This window comes from Aquila chrysaetos, chromosome 10, assembly GCF_900496995.4.
Source record: "Aquila chrysaetos chrysaetos chromosome 10, bAquChr1.4, whole genome shotgun sequence".
NCBI classification, from domain to species: Eukaryota; Metazoa; Chordata; class Aves; order Accipitriformes; family Accipitridae; genus Aquila; species Aquila chrysaetos.
In genome coordinates this window covers 11,675,072-11,690,429 of record NC_044013.1, presented here as the reverse complement: position 1 = coordinate 11,690,429, position 15,358 = coordinate 11,675,072, and the positions used below count along the sequence as shown (strand labels likewise).

Below are 15,358 nucleotides of genomic sequence, written 5' to 3'. Positions count from 1 at the left end.
CATCGGTCTTCAAAATGCAAGAATTTTCTGCAGCCCAAAACCTCTCATCTCTATTGAGGCTGGTAAAGCCCAGCTTGTGAAGGCTCTATTATTGCACAAGATGAAATCAGTGAAATGGTCTTTTGTCAGAGCACCGGCAGGGCTGGGAGAAGCGCAAGAGCCGGGAGTGCTTTAAAGAGAAGCTGGGAGACAGGCTCTGAGTAACAGAAAACGGCCAAGCAGTGAAGTGTAGCATGTATCTTGTTAGTGTCAGTTTTTTATGTGGCATTTCTTAGGGATGTTTTGCTTTTGTTTTAAAATTGGTGTCTGTGTAGAAAATACTTTTAACTTCATTGACAGTTCCCTAGTGGTCTAGAGCATACAGTGCAGTGTCACAATTCATTAGCTTATGAAGAAGGTATTTTTAATCCACCAACGTAAACCCTTTGCAATTGTATAATCTGTATTTCAGTCATGTGGTTTCCTAATCATGATCTAGATAATGAGCTCATCCAGTTTATAAATTATAAAGTGAACGGAAGTATTCAGCTCTTCTTTCTAAATAAATCTGGATCCAGTCGTGGATTGCATTCGAAACCTCCAATGCAGGCAAGTGTGAATGCTTAAAAATAAACTCATTTGCTGTTTACATTTTTGCCAGGCAGTGAAAGTTGTCTCCTGCCCTATCTTTCCAGAAAGGCTCTTCAGCTTTGACTTGCAGCTGTGAAATAAAAGGCAAGGGTATGATGCCAGCTTGCCATTTTGATGACAGCACCTGCGTGTCTTTGCAAAGGATCCAGCCATGCTTCTTTCTGGTTTTACTGTACTGCCCAACCACCTGTAGCAAGAGGTTTTGAGGACCACTAGATAACAACAGAGCAGCCCTCGTATGTGCTAGGGAACACGTGTTCGTGACTTCACTCCCGTGATGGGAACACCCCAGGGTCCCTGCTGCATCCCAGAGGAGATATTTGGAGAGCCAGACCTACTGCAGCCTGTGGGATAATTTAGTAATAGTTTATTGTGTAAAGCTAATCCCATCAGGGATTCACTGGCTTTGCATGTATTTTATGCAGTTGTATAATGCAGGCAGCAGCAGAGGAGAGGAATAACATCTGAGTAATCTATGGGATTGTAAAATAGAAATGAGCAGAGGGATTCAGGCCAGAGTAATACCCCAAATGAGTCTGACCTCCTTGTCCTAGGCTGGATTGGGTTTCAGGTTGACATTGTCCTTTAGCCACATGCATGGATCTTGTAGCCTGTTAACAGAGGTATTTTGCTGGCTAATGTCCTCAGAGGGAAGAGGTGTTAGAGAGATGTGCAGCTTGGGTGGTGCAGGATGCGTAAAACTCAAGGTGATGTGTTGTTGCAACTAAGAGAGAACCTTTCTGCATGGGAGACCTCAAAACTGAAAGGTGAAGCAGGAATGGAGAGGAGGTCTCACCCCCAGAAATAAGTCACCCTTTGTTCTGCTGCCCATTTACACCCAGTTGTTCTCTTGTCCTAACTGAAAGGGGGCAAGGCTGGCAAGGAGTTTCTGTCAAACACAGCAGTGTCATCTCACACCCAGGAGCTCCAGGACATGTGGGTTAGCTGGCTGTGGAGCATGCTGGGTGCCCAGCATATTCCTTGCTGATTCCTTCTTGCACCTGCTCTGCATTTCAGTTTGGGGGTTGAGATGTCTCAGGAGTGGTGACAGGAAGGTGAGGCAGGAATAGGGCAGAAGAGCAGCTGCCAGTGATGTTCCCTTCCGAGCACCCTTTCCCTGAGGAGCAGGCTTATGGGACAGCTGATTTTACCTCTCTGCTTTTGTCTGTCTTCTGGGGATAGGCCATGCTGAGGATAGAGGGCAGCAGGGACGGCTTCAGGAGTCTCCTAAAGAATTAAACCTTCATCTGAAAAATGTGCATTTAGGGATGGGGAGAAGAGGTCTCACTGAGGAGGCAATGGGTGAGATGGGACCAGTTTGGGACCAGTTCAGGACTTCCAACCAGTAGCAACAGCAGTCCTGTAACCAGGTGCTGAGATTGACCAAACATTTGCTGTCTGCAAAGCTGAAAGCGAAGGACCACCCCAACCCAATGTGAGGTAACTAGTTGAGCTGGTAACAAGTTTCCTTGTCTTTCCTCTTTTTCCACTGTAGGACTTTTGGTCTCTCCTTTATTACCTCCATCCTGTCCTTACCACATGTTCTTCAGCCTCTACCCAGGGTCTTTCTCCAGCAACTTCGAACAGCAGCAGAAATAGGAAAGCTCATAGAAGGAGAAGTGCTTTGGTCTCAAGAGCAGCTTCTTTAAGTGAAAACACAGCTGTGAGGTTTGCAGCCTGCGCTTCTGTAAGGGCTCGTCCAGCCAGCACAGCCAGCACCACTGCAGTCCTTCCAACATGCAGGAATTGGGAAATCCATTGTGAACAAGATTGAGTTTGATGGCCTGCGTGGAGGCAGATGGATGTATTTTTAAGGGACGAGGTGCCAGAAAACTCTGTGATTATGTTCCTGGAGCATGGCTCATTTTTCGTGGTTTTAAAAGTGAGTGTCAGGACTTCAGGGCTATTTTTTTTCGGGTCAAAACCGAAGTTTGGGCGGGGCATAAAAACCTGCTTGATGACTAAGTTTATTCTTAAAAAGCTTTCTAGAGCTTGCTGGAGAGGGGAGCCTTTATTCCGAGAGGGAGCTGATACCAGTCTTCTTGGACTTCCATGCAAATGGAGTTAAAATTGAATGAGTACTAAGGGTGGAAAAGAACCTCTGCCTTTTAGGAGACTGTTCTCAGTGTAATCTTTAGATCTGGTCCTCTGTTTTTTGTCTTTGAGGCCCATGTTCTGCCTCTCCTCCTTGCCCTGGGTGAACTCTTTCTGCTTGAATACCCCACCACATTGGTGGAATTACCTTGAATGGTTATAACCAAGGCTGGCTGAAGCATGCCCTTACATCGCCCCAGAAATGGGATATCTGAAATCTTTGACCGGGTTACTCGGCTGAACCGATAATACCTCTCTGATACAGTGTATGTGTAGAGAAAACTTTTTGTCTAATGACGGAGGTTTGCTGCTCGGAGCCAAGGCTGGGAATGGGGGGATCCAAGCCAAACCTTTTACTCAAGGGGCATGCAGAATTTGCCCAGTCAAGTCAATATAGGTACTGGCACCGTTTCAGCAGCCAGAAGGCTGCTCTTCGTGCTCCCTCCTTGTTGGAGCTACCAGGCTTTATCGTGTGACTGGGCCCCTAATTGCTGCAGGTCTAAAACTTTCCTTAAAATGAGGATGGCTGCTGGCTGCGCAAGCCTGGAGGTCCATGCCAGCGTTAAGCACTGCTCCCCCTTATCTGAAAAGCCTCTTTCTGGCCTTGGTGGAGGAAGACCCAAGATGTAGGCAGCTTCCCCAACACCCCCCACCAAGGCCTGTCTGCCTGAGCAGGGCATTGGGTCCCTGCAGGGTTCAGGCAGCACAGAGCTGTCAGCGCACTGAAGGACAGCTGTCCCGAGCCCTTCTGCTTTTGCTGGTGTCTTGTGTCTGTGCGCTGGTTCGGTGTCTGCTCACCACTGTTGCGGGGGGGGGGGACACCCTTGAGTGCAGATGAAGCATGTCGCTGTCTGATGGATGGAGGAACAAGGTGGAGCAAGGAGTATCCCACTGTGAGCCAACTGCATCCTCTGCTGGATTTAAGGATGTAGGAATAAAGAGTGGGAGGATGTTACTGATCCGAAGAGCGGAGCCATTGCACAAACAATTGTTATGTGCACACAGCCCTCAGTGCCCTGTGACCACTATGGACAGGAGTTGACTTTCCTCGAGATGACTTTCCTCAAGGAGGTGGCATTACTTTCACCTCAAGCCTGCAGTATGTGCCACCAAACATTACCAAGGATCAGCCATGTGCAGGGAGTACACGCTTTTGCTCCATTGACCAGTCACAGGATAGCGTGCCCACACCTGCTTGGTACCTTAGGTACGATAGTCCCCTCCACAGAGCCAATGATGTCCTGCCCATCAAACAGCCTGCCCCAGCCCCTTTGAATTTCAGCGCCTGCTCCTCTTCTGTTTGCGTGTATTGCAATTGTGTCTGGTGGTGAGCGAGCCTATCTTTCACTGTATCCACACAGATCCCAATTACTCCTTTTGACAGCTCTTATTCACACACCTCCCTGTGCCTCTGACATCTCAATTATTGATGGGGCTCGCCTGGTAGGCAGCACTCTGTTCTCAGCATGGCTACGTTCCAGCTCCCTTTCCCATTGAGTTCATGCACACACCATGCCGAGCGTTTCTTTATGTGCAAAGCTATTGAAGTGGAAAGGGATCTTTATTAGCGTGTGAGTTCCAGGGCTACGCAACCGAAGGGGGCAGTGCAAGCCAAATCACGCCGCCATACGTTGCTGGGAAATTTCCTCTCCCCCTCCTCTCCCAGTGAAGCCCAGCAGTGTCTTGTAAAGTGAAGTGATCTCATATGTTTAATGGTGAAGATCCCTTGATCTGATGAGGCTTCCTTGTGATGGAGTCACCCTGCACTTGCATTTCTGTAAGAAATCTCAGTCCCCCATTGCCCCTACAGGCATAAAATGCAGCATTTTGAAGAGCAGTGCCCTTTCCTTTGTCTTGGTATTAGTTTGTTTGCTGGCTTTACAGCAAGCCTTTGCGTTCTGACACGGAGCACTGACACACAAAAAAGGAGCTTCGAAGTAGCACGTGGTGTTGGAGTAACGTTGTCAAATTGGTTAAGAGTTAAAGCTCTGCCAGAGGGACAATTGCAAAAGCCTGCTTATTTTGTAGGGCTTCGTGTATCTGGGAGGCTCTGGATGTCTCGTGACATTGCTGTAGCAGAAGTCAGATAGGAGGAATGATAAAGTGGTCGATCAGCTCCTGACATCTCTCCTGCCCCCAGCCTTGCCCTGCACCCTTCTTTGATTCAGAAGTAACTAGAGGTTTTGTGCTTAGTGAATGAAGGCAAAGGGGAAGGGTGGCAGCTGGAGAAGATGGGACCAGAGAGAAGCGGCAGTGTAGGGTGTGCAGAGAGCTGGAGAAGGACTCTTGAGTTTTGTTCAGAGAGATCTGTGGCATCAGGCACCTCATAAACTAGCTTTAGCATGAGAGGAAAAATCTGTGGAGCAGACCTTCCAAAGCACCAAGGTTCTGGGGAGCGCAAGTGCCTTTGCAGCTGAGCAGGGCCGTGAAGTGAGCATGTGTCTGAGGGTGGTCAGTGGAGAACTCCTATGGCTCCAACGGCAGAGAGGGCCCAACTACATGATATCGAGTGGATTTAGACAACCTTTTCAAGCTTAGTAGGAAGCCTACAGTCTCTGCATCCCAGTGTGCCTCCTGGCAGCACTCAGCTAGTCCTTCTCGACCTGCCTTACCCCCTCTCTTTCCACCCTGTGATGAGTTTTGCCTGGGGGCTCTGTGCTCCCTGCAGACCAAATGCCACCAAATGAGCAAAAGCAGCCAAAGCGTTGCTGGTGGCCACAGAGTCAGAGCTTGGCTGTTCATTCGGAGTCTGTAAGGACTCCTGGCCTGGGTGACGATCACAGGTTCCCTCTTTGCCCTCCTGGCTGGCCACAACAGTGCATCAGCAGGGCAGATCTGCAGAAGAGCAGGGTTTTGAGCATCAGCGACAGCACAGCTGCCTTGAGCTATGGTTGCTGAGACAGACCTTTAGTTACATGTCTCTCTGTGTGACAGCCTGACCCTGACATTTCTCTGAATGGGGTCCTCTTGTCGCTGTGGGTGACAGCAGCATCCTCTTGCCTGAGAGTATTACCCCAGATGGTCAAGCTGTGTACAGTTACTGACCACGTTACACAGGCCTTGTTGGCACTGGCGGGTAAGCAGAGACAGCTGAGCCTGCCAAACAGGGTGTGTTTTATTTGTCTGGAATACCATGAACAGACAAAGAAGGGTTAAAATAACAGAAAGTTGAAAACCCATTATCTCTGGGAACTGTGATCTTTCCTTTTTGGGTAGGCGGGTTCCATGGGACCCCATCCCCCCAGATAGTGGAAAGGTCACCCTCCCGTACCTGATTGCCCCACAGCTTTCCCCGGCAGCCTGTCCAAACAAGGCTGTTTTCCTTCCAAGCCCTTTTCCTTCCTTCCCTTCCCCTGGACTTGTCTCCTTGCACAGAGCTGGCTCCGGCTCCGGCTCCGGCTCCGGGTGGTGCTGGGGGCCCAGAGCCCAGGTGAGCTGTAACCAGAGATGCTCGGTTACTGCAAGCCTGAAGCCCACTTATCTGAGAGCTGCAAATGAGAGGCTCAGGCACTCCTGAGTTTGCCCTGATCAGAAATATTGTTGAAAGTGGCCAAAGCCACGCTTTTGCCTGATTTGCACTTTCTTTTGTGTTTCTTCTCTAGCGACCCTGCAGTGTGGTCCCCTTTCCTCAAAGCACAGGACCAGGTAGAGCTGTGCCCAAGATAACTGCTGTCCCTTTTGCCTCAGAGTTGCTTTCTAATACTCTAGCAGGAAAGCTTTGGAAAACCTGGCCCAGAAAAATGGCTTTGGGCAGTTCCCAGTTACTCCTTCAGTTCCCCAAACCAGGGCAGTTCACCTGGGGGACTCTGGTTATGGATAAGTGACATTTGCCTGTGCCACAGCAAGGTGATCATTTGTCTCCCTTGAGGATGTGGCTTGTTTCTAACTGACCTCCTGCTCCCATGGGGTAGCTGCCATGTGCCGTCATAGCATCTGGAAAGGCTGGAGCTGCAGGCTGGCTTCATGGATCTCGGCAACAAACGTCCCCAGCTGGCCCTGCTAGTCCTGCCTTTGGCACCGGTCTCCAAAATGGATCTGAGGAATCTGCTAAGCTGTATATAGATCACAGCTTGCAGGAAGGGGTAGTTGTTGAGAGCATAAGAGGTTGCCATCTGGACATCGATTTGAATTGTGATACTTGTACCAGGGACACATGCAAAGCACAGATATGAGTGATACACGCTGTCGCAGGAGTGTGCATTTCAGAATGGCTTACAGAGTTAGGGGCATAGAAGTCAAGGGAGATCAGTTGGATTTGGCCTCAGTCTGGTACTCAGTTCTTAATGCAGTAACCGAGATGGTGAATTTTTTGATGATTTCATGGTATGCAGTTTTATTTGGGTCAGTGAGAGCACAGCGTATGACTTTGCTGCCCTTTAGGGAAGAGAAAATCAGTGCACCGTCTAATGATTCAGCACACAGGGTTTCTTAACAGCCTACGGGAGAAAGATGTTTTAATTCTGCATTCACTCCTGAATAAGCCGTTAATTTGACTTAGCAATTTTCTTGGAGCCCAGAGGAAAGGAGTCTGTGATCAAATGGAGTGGCTTAACACTGCTCTCTCCTCCTTTCCCTGTTTAAGAGATTGTGCTCATCATAACAAACCTCCTTCAACTTTTAGCCCTTGGGATGGTCTTCCCAGACCATTTCAAGCGTCCTGCATGATCCAGCAGTGGTAAAAGCCCTGCTGTTAGTATTCTCTGTGACCCAAAAAAAGCCAAATCGTTTAGCGCATAAAGACCACAGCTACCTCCTCTGAAGGATGCTGCCCCTCTTGCCCAGACTGCTGGCTCCTGGTTAGGGTCTGCAGCCCTTTTTGCAGAGCCCAGGGGCTGCACCTCATGGCTGCAGGAGTTGGTGGGACACTGCTCTGGGGGCCAGCAGCCTTCCCCTGGGGAATGAGGGGCTGCTCAGATGTGCAGGGCTGTTGCAGGGCTCAGCCCCATGCTGTTATCAGTGTATAAAATCACTGGAGACATTTTCAGCAAAAAAATCTCCATGCAGAACTGTTCTGTTGCTTGTTGAAAGAGAATTAATTTTTCCTCCTTAAATAAAATGAGCCGTGTTTGAAATCTGAAAGCCCTTGCTGAACACCTTCTTGGAGCTGCAAAGAAAGCGGCTTCCAGGTCACATCATAGCCTCCTGCCGGACGCGGATCCAAACTGCAAACCCTTCTAACAGCTCTTTAATAACTCTGCACAGAAGGAAAAATCTGTCACCTTTCCCTCTGTGGTTTCTCCTCTGTTCTAATGCACTGGAGAAACGAGATGGAGCCGGGAAAGTTTTCAGAGAAAGACTCGTGGGAACTACAGCTGCCGATGGAGAAGACTCATTTCTTTAGTGTCTGAGGGGAACCGCAATCGCTTTGGTGAAGGGTGGTGTGTGTGGGTGGGTTTGGAGGGGTGAACCGTTATGACCCATGCATTTCAGAAGAACCACAAACACTTTATAGTAACAAAGGGTGGAAAAAGCGAGAGGTTTCTGCAACACATGTGACTTTTCCCTGAGGTTTGGAACCCTGCGGTATGTTCCAGGCCACGGTGTTTGCGTGTCAGTCTTGGTGAGTTAAGCTTTCTCCCACAAGCCTCACTTGAAGTTGCTATGATGACTGAGAGCCTAAAATGTTGCTTTTTTTTTTCTCTCTTTCTTTTCATTCTCCCCCACCCCCTCTTCTCTCTGCAGTTGAAGCTCTCATTTACCTTGGACCAGGAGAGTGGGATGCCTCAAGGCTGTTATATCTATCAGTACCGGGACAGCAACAAGTAAGTCCCATGGAAGATGACATGCAGCAGATAGGGGAAGGTGCATTGAAAGGAGATTGCCCTGCCTTCTGGCAGAGTGATCACAACTGCTTGTACCACTTAAAAGTAGATTAAAGCAGTCTTCAGGCTTGACCTGAAACCAGGAACAGCTCCTGTAAAGGCCAGATCCTTTAAAATGCACGAGGCCCTGCAGCCCCCTTTTCTCTGCAGCATTTAAAAGCTGATTTTATTTGGCTGAAAGGCCAGCTCTTGGGTACCATGGGCTCTGGCAGAACTCATCCAGGATTTGCCATGGGGTGTTTGCAACTCAGACCCTGCACTGTTTTGTGCTGGGGTGACTCTGGGAGTGTGGGCTGGGGGTAAGCATCCAAAGGCTGCAGAGCACTGAAAAGAGCAGCCCTCACCTCTGCTCAGCTAGAGACACACAGCACCCTATTCTCTCTGCTAAAACTCCTGCGTGGGTTCACTGAGTGACCTTTCATTTGTGGTACTGTAGCCCCAGTGCAGCCACGTGCTCTGTTTTTATAAGGTGCTGTATGATATTCAAGCTTTGGATGTGTTTGGAGCAGAGTCTCCTCAATTTCTAGGTATTCTGCCTATTTTTACTAGCTGCTGTAGTGAATTGGCACCCAAGATGTTTTTATTTCAAATCACATTCTCATTATCAAATTGACAGCAGCAGCACAGTTCAGGAGATTTCTGTGTTCGTGCTGGGTTATTTCGGCTGAATACCAGCATGTCATAAATCCTTAGCCTGTTATCTCCACCCATATAGTTCTGCTTCTTGCCAGTTATTGAAGGTTAACCTAAAAAAGGAGGGTATATAAAATTGTCAATGAATGGAACGGCCTGCAATTAGATCTGCTCTGAAATGCTGATGGGAACAGTCCTGATGAAGAAGAGGGACATCCACAAACAGCACCTACCCCTTTCTAAGCTGAGAAATCTCAGTGTTTAAAGCAGAAGGGAGGTAATTTCTGGGAGGATCCTTCCCACCTGTGGATGGGCAATTAGCACACGGTATACGGTCCCATCCCAACTATCCCAGCTCCAGAGGCATGGATGAGCAGAGTTGGTACCTCCAGCACCACCAAGCTAACAGGGAAACGTGCAGTTCAGCGCCAAAGCATAAAATCAACAAAGGAGGAGCGTTTGTTTTTGAGGTTTTTAAAGGCGGTGGCACACAATGGACAGCAAGGAAAGGAAAACCCCCAGACCTATTGGGGTTTGTTAAGGATGTTTATAGATCCAGGGTTTCTGATTGTGTGGCCTATATCTCAAAAATCAGCAGCCGCGTTTTTTGCTGCCACAGACCCTCCTCTCCCCGGGCTCCGGTGGGTGTTTTGTGCCATTGTTTGAGGAAACTCTGGGGACAGGAGTGGAACTATTTTGTTTAAGCGCTCAGGCCAATAGCAATTCCTCTTGGAAACCTTGCTTTTAGCTGTGAGTGGTTCAGCATGTGACATAGTAGCTGCGGCATGTTGACAGCTGTTGATTTAGAGATGTATGGCTGTGACCTGCATTTCTGGCAAGTGTGGGAGCCGAGCCACACCAAGCCATACCAGCCTGGATCATGGGTTGGAAAAATATAGTGAGGGCAGGATGAGTAGGATTGCAAGTAAACCCAGACTTCGTGCATGTCAGATGGATCCAAACTGCATTTATACGTCCCTGTGGGGCCTCGTGCTTTGTATTTTATAGTTTGCTTGACCAACCTGGGGGGAGCAGGATCCCATTTCCCAGGGAGAGTCTCACTAAGTTTGCGCACATGCTTATCCCTCTAAACTTTGTGCATGCACCATCCTTGGCTGGTGAACTGAAGCGTGAAGGCCTGTGCTACGGCTGACATATTCTTGCAGGTAAAGTGCCCTTGAGCCAAATGTGTGCTCGGTTCTTGTTGTACCCTGGGTAATTTTGGAGGAGCTCATGTGCGCCGTGGCTTTATTGGTGACAGAGAGTTGCATTTGAATAGTTGTAGTGAAGCACTGGATGTGGCTTCTGCTCAGCCAAGCAGAGACCGTACTTCTCAAGCACTGGGCTTTTCATAGGCTTAATTTGTTATTCATACAATAGCATGGCCTTTGTCGTGATAATTTTCCCTTAGCAATTTCCCAGGGTAAATTGTAAGCCTTGTACTCTCCCAAGCCTAGTCAGTCTTTGATGGTACTCATCAGGACCCAAGGGGATAACAGCTCTTCTGCATCCCGCTAAAGATGTATCTAGAAGTTAAAGCAACATAACGTTTGTGTCTGCACCCTGTTTTGGAGCCATTTACAGCCCAGAGAAGAAATGTTGGCAACACACTGCAAGCTCATGCATGGGAAAGACCAGAAATGTGCACCCCAGAGCCCAGCGTCCTCTGCAGAGCGTTGGGTCTGGGACCTGCGCCAGGGACAGACTCATGGCAGGAGCGCAGGTGTGTGAAGCTCTCGAGCAGCAGCTTTAACAGGAGGAAGCTGAGGTGATCCCAGTCAACAGGAACCCATTCTGGCCTGGGGAGTGTGCCCGGTGCCCCGGAGATCTGTGTGAGTGGGGCTGTGCATGGCAAGGCTCAGTGTCACCGTGGTCACTTGGAGGAGTGTCCCTTCCCCTCCAAGTGGCAAATGCTGTTCCAAGCTGCAGCCAGACGGGGCCACCGGAGAACAGCAGATATTGGCCTCCCACTTGCAGAACAAAGGACCGCAGCATTGCCGAAAGTGTAATTACCAGAGCAATTAAAATTTCTATTGCTTAGGCTAGAAGTGCAAGTACCATGCAGGCTCTTACAAGGGCAATCAGTTGGAATTTGTTCCCTTTAAAATGATAAAACCCTGCCAAGGAATTTTTGCCTGCTCCTGGCAGCTTCCCATTGCCTGCCTGCAGCAGCGTTCATGGGCACAACGCTCACCAGGTGCCCACTCCACTATCGCACCCTGGGTGCTGAGCACTTTGGGGAGACCAGACTCAGTGGAGCCAGGACTGAGCCTTGGACTGAGAGCAGAAGAGGTGCTGAGCAGCCAGCTGCCGCCCCTCCACCCCCTGCTATAATATATTGGTATCTGATGGCACTTGATAGTCGCAGTAGCGATCCAAGTGCTATACACAGAGCCGAATGGAGGAGAGAGGCTGTCACTGCGCCTCTGGTCACAGGGGTGAGACTAGGGGACATCACTTCTCCCCTTTTTCCCTGCTGAGACCCAGACACTTTCCTCCCCTTGGCTGCCAGTCCTTCCCAGCCCTTCAATTCTTCCTGGCTCCAGAGGAAATGACTTGACCTCACACAGAGGCAAGCAGTTTTAAGCCACGTTACTTAAATTCTCCCTAATGGGGATCAGTCAGTATAATCAACAGAGCACCAGACTGCTGCATTGGGCTGCTGTGGGACGGCTGTCCTGCGACAGGGGCACCGTGCCTTGACGTGTGGACAGCCGGTGAGTGATGTGTGCTGGGTGACATTCGGAACAGGAGCATATTGTCAGCCTTCACGTTGCCCCAGAGCAGTCACATCCAGGAGAGGACAGCCCTGCCAGCCATCCCGCGGTGTGACTACGGCACAAGTCGGGTGTTGAGGGTGGGATGGGCTTTCTGCCACTGCCTCTGCGCAGGCTGGGTTTCTCTGGCCCCGCGCAGGATCCAGTTGCAAAACCCAGCCAGGCAGTAAAAGACCATCAAGGCCATTCACATCCACCATGGCTCATGAATCCCATCTTACAACATGCATTCACTGGTCCCCAATCTAGGAATATGATACCAGCTGTGCTGAGGAAGCACCGTCTGCCTGCTCTGAAGCCTGCCTGCCCAGCATGGCTGGTCCTACTCTTGGCAGCGGGAAGGATGAGATCAATAAAGGTTACAGATGATCATGAAAGACTTCTTCCAGCCCGCGTGCAGGAAGAGCCAAAGCCAACTTGAGATCCCCCTAGAAGAAATTAATTGTGAGAAGTTTAGTATGTTTGGGCTGTATCCAAGAAATAGAAGATTCAGTCTGTTTTCTGCATTCACTGTCACTATCCAGACACTTCTCTGGAGACCTCCTAGGCTCTGCTCACCTATCCACAGCAAGTCTGACCCTTCAAATGCCTTTGTCTTCCCTCCCAAGACTCTCTGATTACTGTCACCTTTCTCAGATGATGCAGTGCTCAGGGTCCCTGCCATCCCAGACCCACCAAGGACCTATAAATCCCTGTCAAGATTCATTCTGTTACGTGGGCCATATTTGCAGGGCGTTGTGACGCTTCCTTGTCCCCAGCTGGTTCCCCTCTAACATGGTTTTTCTGCTCCCTTAGCTTTCAGGTATTGGTCTCTTTTTGAGGTCCCTTCCACGTCACAGATGCCACCTTTGCCAATAGACCAGCTTGCAGCTCGCCAATGAATTTGATTTTAATTCCTTGCTGCAGCTGGAGTTTGTGTCAAGATTACAAATTTGCAGTGGGGGCTTTCATGTTCTCTTCAGAGTAATTTCTAAACCCAGAGGAGCAACATCTCGCATGGAAGCACTTAGAGACCTCTTACAAAAGCAGCGTTGGAGTATTGATCATTTTTTCTCTCCAGGGACCCAGAGTGTTACAGACAGAGCTGCTGTGCCGTGTAGCCACTTGCGGGCAGCACTACACAACTCTTCAGGATGAGAAGTGAAAAATAGCTCCAGTTGAAAGGAAAAGTGGTGCCCCCTTTTATATAGAGATCAATGATGCTTGGTACATTGGATTATCACTTAAAACACCAGGACTTCAAATGCCAGGGTGCATGCACTCCTGATGGTGACAGGCTCGTGATATATAATGCTGTTTGGGTTACCAACTGAGCTCCTCTGTGCAATCTTTTCATAAGGTGAATGTAATATCTGCAGTGATGTACCCAACATTACATCAGGAGAGCAGCCTATAATTATGCTTGAATTGTTTGAACGGGTTATTTGTCACTAACACATTAGCTTACTCCATTTATTGCTACCATTCAGGGCTGCAGCAGGTTTGGTATAAACAGATCTTGGGTTGTTTGGGTTTGGGGGGGGTATTTTACTGAGTAGAGCAAAGGGGAATTGTTTGGAGTTTATTCTTTTTTGCTAGGAGAGCTGTTGACTGGGAGTGCTAGGAACAAAATATGTAAAGCAGCTGACACAGCATAACTGATTTGTTTTCAGATGTACTTCCCAGGTGTATAGCTCATGTGTTGGACTTTAGCATGGACCTCGTTGCTTTGCAATGAGCTGGCAGGTTTACCGTAGTATGTTTTGTTCCTTATGAGAAATTGAGGCTTGCAGAGTGGGTTGTTTGTACAAGGAGCTGCTGCACAGCTCACACAGTCTTTGGGTGCCTGACCTGCCTTATTACATGGTTGTTTCATGGCATGCATCCCAGCGAAGCAGCACTGCTTGTAGTGGTATGAAGGAAGTGGTCGTCTCCCCTGATGGTATCTGATTTTCTGGTTAGTGATCAGCAAATACGTGCTCTGCCCTACTCTGACCTGCATGGCCAGGGAAGTCTCTGAAGGTGGCATCTTCTCTTGTTTGTCTTGTCTGGCAGACTGGGATTTCATGGGGTAAATCCATATGCATGTAATCCCTTGACATCACAGGCTTGGATGGATGCTGTCTAGTAGCAGTTATTCACCTGAAGCTTATGAAATGCCTTGTTTAGATTTCAGATCAAAATAAAATTAATTCCATTTCCAGAAATGGATCTGCCAGCCAATGTCAAATGCTCCAGGGTGGGATTTTCACTTTAGGGTGCCCCATTGGACAAGGTGGCTTAGCTGGGACAAGGCATGTCATGCTGCACCACAGTTCTGTAGGCACACCTCTGTGCATCGCTAGCTGTCTGCAAGCATTGCCCAAGTCTTGTTGGATTGCAGGTATCTGAGCTGCCCTGTGACTCTTTCCTGATGAGCTGTGCGAGGGTTTAGCTGACTTTGGAGGCCACAGAAAAGCATCAGAGGTGGTTGGGGAAAGTAAGCCTGCGCTTTCATTGCTGAGAAGGAATACCACCACTTTGTAGCCACCTCCTGGGTTTAAAACTAAGCCAGCCCCCCTGGGCTTGAAACACTACAAAGCTCTGGTGGAAGTGGTGTCTATGTGGATGAAAATAGGACTGGAAGCAAAATGCAAGCCAGGGCATGACTTAGCACTGTCCAGAAGATATACTCTACAAAAGAGAAGACTAAGCAGGTTGGAGTTTTTCTTCTGATACCATGTCTTGTTTTTTGTTTGACTTACTGGCACTAAACTTTACCCAAGACAGCAGGTGATGTATATCCTTCACCTGCCAAAGGGTAAGCATTGGAGTTAGCCAGGCAAGGCTGGTGAATTATTCTGTCACTGTACCAGTCCTCCTGGTTTTTACATTGGTTCAGTGTAGGGTAAATTGTGTAGGAGAATAAGTCTGGAGGTTGACCTTTAAAACTTGAAAAGATAAGTAATCCTTCCTGCCTAAGGTATGAGCTCAGTTTTCTGTATGCCACAACCAAAGGCTGCTGGGACATATGCTGCAAAATAGCCTTTTTCACTTGAGACTTTGAGGAGCAGAGAGTTGTTCTTTCCTTGCAGAAGGGACCCTATGGCCATTTCTAGGTGAGGAAGAAGGCCTCTTGCAAAAGGCTCTGCCCAGGTATTATGTAGCTGCTTTTCTTGACACAGACCTGCCGCCTCCTGCCACCCTGCCGCTTAATAACAGGTTTCCAATCCATCAGTGCTGTAGAAATAGTAACTGCCAACTCCTTGGAGTGTCAGTGTTATGTGGGGGCTGCAAATGGAAAAGGTGAGCAAGGAAACCCACCTTTCCCCTGAGCAAGTAGGTGGGATTTGAAGATAACCTGACCCCTTCCAAATGAATGTTTGAAGCTTTCTTTGGTGGCCTACACAATATCCCACATCAACCAATAGCTCTCCCTCTAAA

At 48.7% G+C, this 15,358-nt stretch overlaps 1 protein-coding gene across 1 annotated transcript in view; it reads left to right on the top strand.

The window, feature by feature from the left end:
- Positions 1-15,358, top strand: part of DIS3L2 (DIS3 like 3'-5' exoribonuclease 2) — a 197,270-nt gene that overhangs the window by 149,214 nt on the left and 32,698 nt on the right. The window contains exon 16 of the mRNA XM_041126654.1: positions 8,407-8,486. Coding sequence (XP_040982588.1) covers positions 8,407-8,486 — 80 coding nt within the window. The remainder of the gene's footprint in view (positions 1-8,406; positions 8,487-15,358) is intronic.